We start from the raw sequence: 8321 nt of genomic DNA on the forward strand, positions 1-8321 counted from the left end.
TGTCAAAGACAGGACATTTTTGGAGGACTTTGTTTCATAGGGTCGCCATGAGTCGGACACACGCACTCTCTGCGGAGTGGGGGCTTTGCCAGAGAAGGCTTCGTCTCCACACACCCCCTTTGGGCCAAAGGCAGTCAGGCTAGTACCAGAGACTAGCCCTGAGATCTGGCCGTCGGTGGAGCGGCTGCAGGACCGCTGAGCCCGCCCTCACCATCTGGCTGGAGTGAGAAGAGACGGGGACGCGGGAAGAGCTCCCACACAACGCAACAGCCCCGTCCCCATCCACGGCAAGTCCAAAAACGTGGGACACCGCTGCACGCCCTGTGTGCGTGTGCACGACAGTCAAGACCCCCCCCCCTCTAAGAACTCTCTTTGGGTGTTGTTGTAGAAACGGGCCAGAGTCCAGGAGCACCTTCAAGACTCACAAAAATATTTTCTGGTAGGGTGTGAGCTTTCGTGAGCCACAGCTCACGCTGTGGCTCACGAAAGCTCACACCCTACCAGAAAATATTTTTGTGAGTCTTGAAGGTGCTCCTGGACTCTGGCCCGTTTCTACTACTGCAGACAGACCAACACGGCGACACACTGGGAATTATCTTTTTTTTAGGGGGGGGGGTTGTTTTACCTGCAGCGACTCGTTGGCCATTTCTGCTCCCCGCTTGCCCGCCGAAGCCCCGACCGGCTGCGTCCCCTGCCCGCTCCTCCTGGGGGAAGCCGCTGCTCCCCAGGGCTGCCCCTCGCAGTCACCGCCGACGCGCCATCCTCCTCCTCCTCCGGGTTCAAGTGGGGCGTGCTAAGGGAGCCGCCGAGCCCCGCAAGGGGGCGGCCCGCCCAGGAACGAGCCGCGAGCGGCTGGAGGGAAGAGTTGGGAATGGGAGGGCTTCTCCTTCCTCCCCCCCCCTCCTCCTCCTCCTGGCTTCGCGTCCCTCCTTCCTCCCCTCCCGTCCGCCCGGGGTTGCTGCCGCTTGCAGCTGCAGGTCCTCCTCGCGCCGCTGGGGCCCGGCCGAGCGGTTCCGTCCCCGCGCCTCGCGCCGCTGGAGGGAGGGAGGGAGGGAGGGATTATTTCTTTGCTTTATTATTTGGTTGTCGCTGCCGCTCTTGTCGTCGTCGTTGTTGTTGTTGTGGCGGCGGCTCCGCCAGCCCTCTCGCTCCCTCCGTCCCTCCCCGCGCCCAACTTGCCGGGCTGGTCACGTGGGAGGGGGAGGAGGAGGGGGTCGCGCCGCAGCCGGGGAGGAGGGGATGCTGACCGAGGCCAGAGATTTGCGCGGGCTGCGTGCAGCTGCTGCTGCTGCAGCCCTCCCCGGGTCCGCCCCCCCTCCTTCGCGGAGAAGATTAAAAAAAGATTAGCAGCAAAGGTCCACGCACAAGGCTCTGAAGAAGTGAGCTGTGGCTCACGAAAGCTCCTACCCTACCAGAAAATATTTTTGTTAGTCTTGAAGGTGCTACTGGACTCTGGCCCTTGTCTACTAAGGCTCATTTGGACACCATCACTGAGGAGGCAGGGGGGGCTTTGTCAAATGCTTCCCCCGCCCCAAAAAAACTGAAACTGCTGCTCCTCTTGTGCACAGTCTGTGTTGTCCGTCCCCCCCCCCCACTGCGGTTGTGACTTCAGTTATATAGCAGTGCTGTCGCTGACCTTCCCCACACATTGCTCCTTTTTGGCAATGGGCTTCGCACGGCGGGGATGTTTTTGATATCGCTCCGCCTCCTCCGAACCGCTGCTGGCTGGCACTGTCTATTCATCCCCCTGAATGGCGAGGAAGCCGGTTGTCTGCCAGAGAGGCCAGGCCCCTGGATAGCGATGGCCGTTCAGATCCTGTAAGACACACACAAGTACATGCTTTGATTTCAGCAATGGCCAGTGATGACCCAGTACTTTGTGGCAGAGTGTCTCCTGTCCAGGATTCGAGCAACCCCTCCGCGCTGCCAAATGGCACAAACTAGGTACATTCTTTTTCATCTGGTGTGAAAAAGAAATTGCCCAGGATGCTCCGGCCTCCTCCTCTTACAGCCCTGTCTTATGCATGGGAATATAGGCACAGGATTTGCAGGCATCAGCTGTCATAGTTTTCCTTGCTACAGCAAAGCACACTTTGAGCTGCAAGCCTTTCAGACCTACCAGAAATTAGCTCCTTCCTGGAGGACAAGAAATCCCAAAGGCAGAGGTAGTTCAATTAACCTCAATTCAATAGTATCACTATTTCACTAACAAGCAACTCTGTTTCCTGAGACATAAATTGTGAAAGAAGTATCAGGATTTCACAGGAAGTGTAACATAATTCCAAATTCAAATGCAAGTTTCATCTATACATCACATCCTATTCTTCACTTCCTATTCTGGAGATTAGCATATTACTAGCAATAGTTGCATTGTATTAATTGTACAGGACTTGGAGTTCTCAAATTTCAGCCAGGCACCCACAGCAACCATTTCGCTCTTGTTCTGAACCCCAATCCCTCATACAGTAACAGCTTTTATCCCCAATGAATATTGATTCTTCATCCCCTAGGTGACTCCATACCCTCTAGTTCTCTCTTGAAACCATGGGAAAGTGCAAACTGTAGTAGATCCTTACCATAGATGGGCTTTGCCACCTGCAGGCCAGGTTGGAATAATTTCTCTTAATGACCATGCTTACAAGTAGTCTTTGCACAGAGCAAAGCCTGGACAGAGGGAAAACTTGTTTGTGCTACAGACTGTGTATATAGTTCCCATGGTTAATTCATAATCGTATTATTAGGACCGACTGTTTTTTTAAAAAAAGAAAAAGAAATATGGGCTGTAGAGGGGCAGCCAAAATCTTTGGCAAAGACCCAGACACACTATGTCAGGCTGCAAACTTTCCCAAGCAGCACTGACCTGCAATATTTGCTATCATGTAACTAGTTTGCCAGAAACAATTCCATGCTTTCAGGCTTGCTGAAGCCTTTTTCGATTCAGTCCTTGGATGAGTCACTCTAGGAAAATATTTGATACATGGAATATATTTATTCCCTTCAGATTTTTTTAAAAAAGAATGAACCATGATTTTCTCCAAAAACTGAACTTATTTAATGGGAAATAAATGGGAATAACTTGAGAATCCAGGTGTGTCTCTTATCCAAAGATCTCTGTATGCCTAACAAGTCACAAACCAATCCAAAATAAGGAATGGCTTAGGCAAGAAGGAAGGCCCTGCGCTACAGAACAAAGATTTCAGTTCCTAACATGAACAAGAGCAGCTCACTTGTGTCAGAATGGAAAGCTGCTCCTAACTTTGAAGTAACAATACGGGTCCACTTTCCAATGCCTTTCCTACTCAGCAACATAAAAAGTTTAAAGGAAGAGGAAGACACCATACCGTAAATTAGGCCTCTGAATAAATCTAATCTATAAAAAGTAGAGAGGCCCTCTACTGGATCCATTTTAACACCTTTGGATGGCTTCTGCTGCTGTTACTATTTTTTAAAGTTAATTCAGGTTAACCCTCAGAAGGAAAGAAGAACAAGAATACTGGCCTGATTAAATTAAAAATAGGTTTGGTTGTTCAAGCATCTTCTTGAGGGTATAAATGTTGAATGACATTTGTTACATTTGACCACAGGAGACAATCACTGACAAAGGTAATGCCTCTCTGAAGACTGTATTTGCACCCAGCCTTATACATGTGTTTGAGTAAACTTGATTTAAAAAAATCCATGAATATTCTGTCTCCGTGACATAGAGTGGTAAGCTGCAGTACAGCAGACAAAAGCTCTGCTCATGACCTGAGTTTGATCCCAACGGAGGTCGGTTTCAGGTAGCCGGCTCCAGGTTGACTCAGCCTTCCATCCTTCCGAAGTTGGTCAAATGAACACCCAGCTTGCTGGGGGTAAAGGGAAGATGACTGGGGAAGGCAATGGCAAACCACCCCGTAAACAAAGTCTGCCTAGTAAACGTCGGGATGTGACATCACCCCATGGGTCAGGAATGACCTGGTGCTTGCACAGGGGACTACCTTTACCTTTTTATACATATGCTTGGGTAGACTTGATTTAAAAAATCTGTGGATATTCTGGCTACACCAGTACACCTAAATATATCTGCTTACAGCAGTCAGCCCACTCTGCTGCCCATTCTGTTAATCACATGGATGTTTCGCAGGCTGCCACTCCTGTAAGACAGTCCAAGATGACAAAGCCCAGCCCAAATGAATAGCTCTAGATGACATCAGGAAACACTGGACCATGCCTCCACATCATACCTTCAAAAGGACTTCATATACACAAGAAACATCACAAGTGGCCATATCAAGCCCTGTTGCTCACCAAGTAATCAGGTATGGGCTCCAGTGAAATATTCTGTCTACTCCTAAACTATTCCTGCAATTATCAGCAAAAGGACTCCCAGGCCACATAAATGTATAAATGAACACCACTGGTGGTAGCTGGTCATATGAACACACCAATCACAATTACACTTTTGGAAGGAAAATGATAACTGTAACATTAAAAGAATTATCCTACTGCACTAACATCCATATAGGTATCTGTTTTTCTTGTGGGTATAAATCTTTGAGCCAGCATGGTGTAGTGGTTAGGTGTTGGACTAGGACCTGGGAAACCCAGGTTCAAATACCCAATTGTGCCATGGAAGCTTGCTGTGTGACCTTGGGCCAGTCACACACACACTCAGCCCTGACCCTGGATAGTATTCGGATGGGAGACCACCAAGGAATACTAGGGTCATGACGTGGAGGCAGGCAATGGCAAACCACCTCTTAACGTCTATTGCCTTGAAAACTTTACAGGGTCGCCATAAGTCAGCTGTGACGTGATGGCAAAAAATGCAGCTTTAGCACAGATTCTCTGCCTTTCCAAATGTGTGATCAACAAAGGGATAACATTTTTCCCACAACTCTGTTTTCCTTCCCACTCAATTATTTCATGCTTCAAAGGGGAGACTTATTTTGGGAAGAAGCACAAAGATGTTTTCTGACTCAGAATTTCTCTCTCGCATAAACACATAAATATGGCAGTCTAATAAGAAACATGTTTCAGTTTCTGATAGTGCCATCCATGTGATCCACTACAAAATAAAACCATTCCATTCATTCAGACCTGAGGGGACAGGAGGAAGAGGGGGTAAATCTCAGTCTCACAGCCACTGTCCAGAGTGGCCTAGCCCTAAGCCTGAGCATCCTTCTTGCCATTCCTAATTATACAATTCAACAGACATTACAGGCAAGTAGTGAAAGGAAGAATTGTGAGAACCAGGAGACAAATAAGAGATGTTAAGAGGTGGGAAGGGGGAAGAAGCATAACTAGTGGGTTTAAGGGACATACAAATCTTGACTGCTTTGTGATCTAGCATTGCTCTTCAAAGGGACTGTACCCATCTCCTGGGATCCAGATGCCATCCTTAGGAGAGGATCACACTTTTCAAAATGAATGGTTGACTTCCCTAAGGAGATTCACAAATTTGCTAATAAGCTCAAGCTTCCCCCCCCCCCCCGGATCCCTTCCAGCCCAGTTTATGCAGAGGTACTGAGAGGACCACGGGTTACAGCAACAAACATCAAACCTCACTCATCATGTCCTAATCTGGAGAACATGGACTTCCTGACCATTTTGTTGACTGCCAATGTTAGTGCACTAGTGGAATCATTGGATACTCCCTCTTGGCTTTTCATTTTCCAGGAGCTCTAAAGAACTGTATGGAACTACATAACCCTGTCTCTGAATTTGGAACAAATATCTCTGCACTTGCCCTAATGCACCAGAGCCACTTTAAATGATGGCCACAATCCAACTAAATTACCTAAATCCGACGAGTTAATGATGACTAATGGATTTCAATGGGACATGCAGCCAAATCCTATGCGTATTTACTCAGAAGTAAATTTCACTGTGCCCAGTAGGGCTACTCCTACAAAACTGTAGCTAGTATTGCCACCTCCGTTACAACTAACTTTAATTGGGTTAAGGCCTGTTGTTTAAGACATACACCCAAAAACATGTAAAATATGAGAAACATACATCATGCAGACACACTTATCAGGGAGCTAAGACTGGCAGAGGCTCCCAAGCTAAATTACAGTAATTTATGGCAAATTTGCTTTGCCACCACTACGGTAATGTGTGAAAGTCATTGAACAGCCTAGGTAACATCCAGGACTTTTGTTCCAGGTTTTCTTTGTGCAGTAGCACCCTCTGTTGGACTCATCCTACCCCTATAGCCCAAAATATCTGAAAAGTTTCCCCATGTTTTCTGAAGATCTTCCCAGTCACATTTATTCTGGTAACAGTATTTAGAAATGGTAAAGAGTGGAACATCTTGATTAAAAAAAAACACATTACAATTACTAGCTGAATGCAGGAGTCTTTCACTTTATTACCAGAAATCTATATCATACAAAAGCCATAACTAAAATAACTCTAAAACAGTCCATGAACAATGTAGATCAAATCCCCACTCTGCCATGAAACTCACTGGTTGTCTCTGAGCCTAACCTGTCTCAAACCGTTGTTGGAAGGATAAATGGGAAAGGGGAAGAAAAGAACCATGTATACAACCCTAATTTATGGTACTTAAGGGAAGGAGAGGGGGGAAAGCAATAAATAAATTGAATGGAACAACATTTAGTCCCATTTTACCAATCAGAAACTGTGGCTGAGAAGGCCATTTAGTAGATTTCTGTGTCAGCAGGAGAATCTGAAATCCTGTATTCTGCCTTCACTTTAGAATTCAAATACACTCTTTTGGATCTACCTGGCTTTAAAGATATTGCAACAGGTAATTGAAGATTACCTCAAGAGTAGCAGGGAAATACATGTATTCCCAGGTAGGCATTCTTCGCCTTTTAGTTAAACTAGTGTGAGCATGTTTTGATTGGCCCTGAGAACCATGACAGGTTAGCCAGAATATTCAGTAAACCAGTTCACAGCTTTTTGAGAACGATGTCCACATTTGCTGCACAAAGGTAATTGAAAGGCTGTAGCCCACCACACCTTCTACAATAATATATATCCCACAACCCTTCTTAGCATCTCTCTCAGATCTATAGGAACCATTAGGTAAGCCACCTGTTGTTTTTAAAAGCATTCACAAGTGACGGGAATTACTGGTCAATCATGGCTTCCCCCAGAGCATACACATGCCTTTTACAACAGCATACTTCTTTCAAAACCAACTCACTTTTTTCTCAGTGTGTTCATAGACAAAAAGGTAACAACTTTGGTAGAAGACTCTTTTTACTTAATTGTTTGCCTTATTCCGATTGCAAGCATCCTCTGGTTGCTACCAACTGCAACACTGAGGTCTCTGCTGATTCTCACAATTAGTGTCCCAGTTTACTTGCAAGTAGACTACAAACTGCGGTCCAACTTTCCCCAGACTGGCATGTTTTGGCAATGTTTCAGACCTCTGCACATCTTTTCCTGCAGTCACATAGTTCCAAAGCAATGAATACCCAGTTCACCTGTGCCAATGTTCATCTTGAGCATCCACAAACTTGTGTCATTGAGCAACCAGGACCGTGAGCAGCTTGTGTTGGCTTTATTGCATCCTCAGTGCTGTTCCTTGCATGGGATTCCATCTGGTCATGTTCTGTGCCAGGAGCCCAGATACATTCCCCTACCTACCCCCACACAGGCATCCTGGGCATATGGAAGACAGCAAACAGACGGGATTAGTTACCAAACCAAGGGCTGGTTATACAATTTCAGCAAACCCTTGGCTAGCCCCATGGGCGGAAAGGGTAGGAGGGAGATAACAGATATTGTGATAAAAAAAATAATTATAAAAAGCATCACTGGCAATTTACTAGAGAAACAAGCTATAAAAACCCTCCAGGATTACTTCCATAGTCCATGAAGATTTTATGGTTCACGGAGCAGTGTGAGTTCTGTATAACTCTTTTTTAGAATTATAGCAACCCATTTCCAACCAGCTCCCATCAATGTTACATAAACACAGCATTCGATTTTCAAATTCCAATTCTCATTTCTATTTAGGAACATTCATAACACTCCAGCATCTGCTGTAGGAACTGGGGGAAATTCTTTCACATGAATGGAGAAAAGCCCTTTTGGAAACCTTGTAAGTATTGTTGTTCTGGTTGAATTTTACTGGTGCAGGCTGAGCTAATTTACAGATTAAATGTCCTTTATACATCTAGCTGGATAAGTCTCCTTGCTATCTAATATTTAGTCTGCCTATGCTCATCAGAATATCTCCCAGTGAGAAATGTGGGAAGCAGTATATACTTCCTGTAGAATTTCTTTAAAGTATATTTTCCATACTTTTTAACCACTTCAGATATATTCATCTCTGCTATCTTTTTTGGGCAATACGCCAGGGA

The 8321-nt window shown here is 45.8% G+C and overlaps 1 protein-coding gene across 2 annotated transcripts in view; it reads right to left on the reverse strand.

Moving 5' to 3' along the window:
* PKN1 (protein kinase N1) overlaps nucleotides 1-647 on the reverse strand; it is a 75102-nt gene extending 74455 nt beyond the window's left edge. For both annotated transcript variants that reach the window (XM_056860862.1, XM_056860854.1), the window contains exon 1: nucleotides 626-647. In XM_056860862.1, the coding sequence (XP_056716840.1) occupies nucleotides 626-646 (21 nt within the window). In that variant the 5' untranslated portion in view covers nucleotide 647. The remainder of the gene's footprint in view (nucleotides 1-625) is intronic.
* Nucleotides 648-8321: the final 7674 nt, after the last annotated feature.

Source organism: Euleptes europaea, chromosome 1 (assembly GCF_029931775.1).
Source record: "Euleptes europaea isolate rEulEur1 chromosome 1, rEulEur1.hap1, whole genome shotgun sequence".
NCBI classification, from domain to species: Eukaryota; Metazoa; Chordata; class Lepidosauria; order Squamata; family Sphaerodactylidae; genus Euleptes; species Euleptes europaea.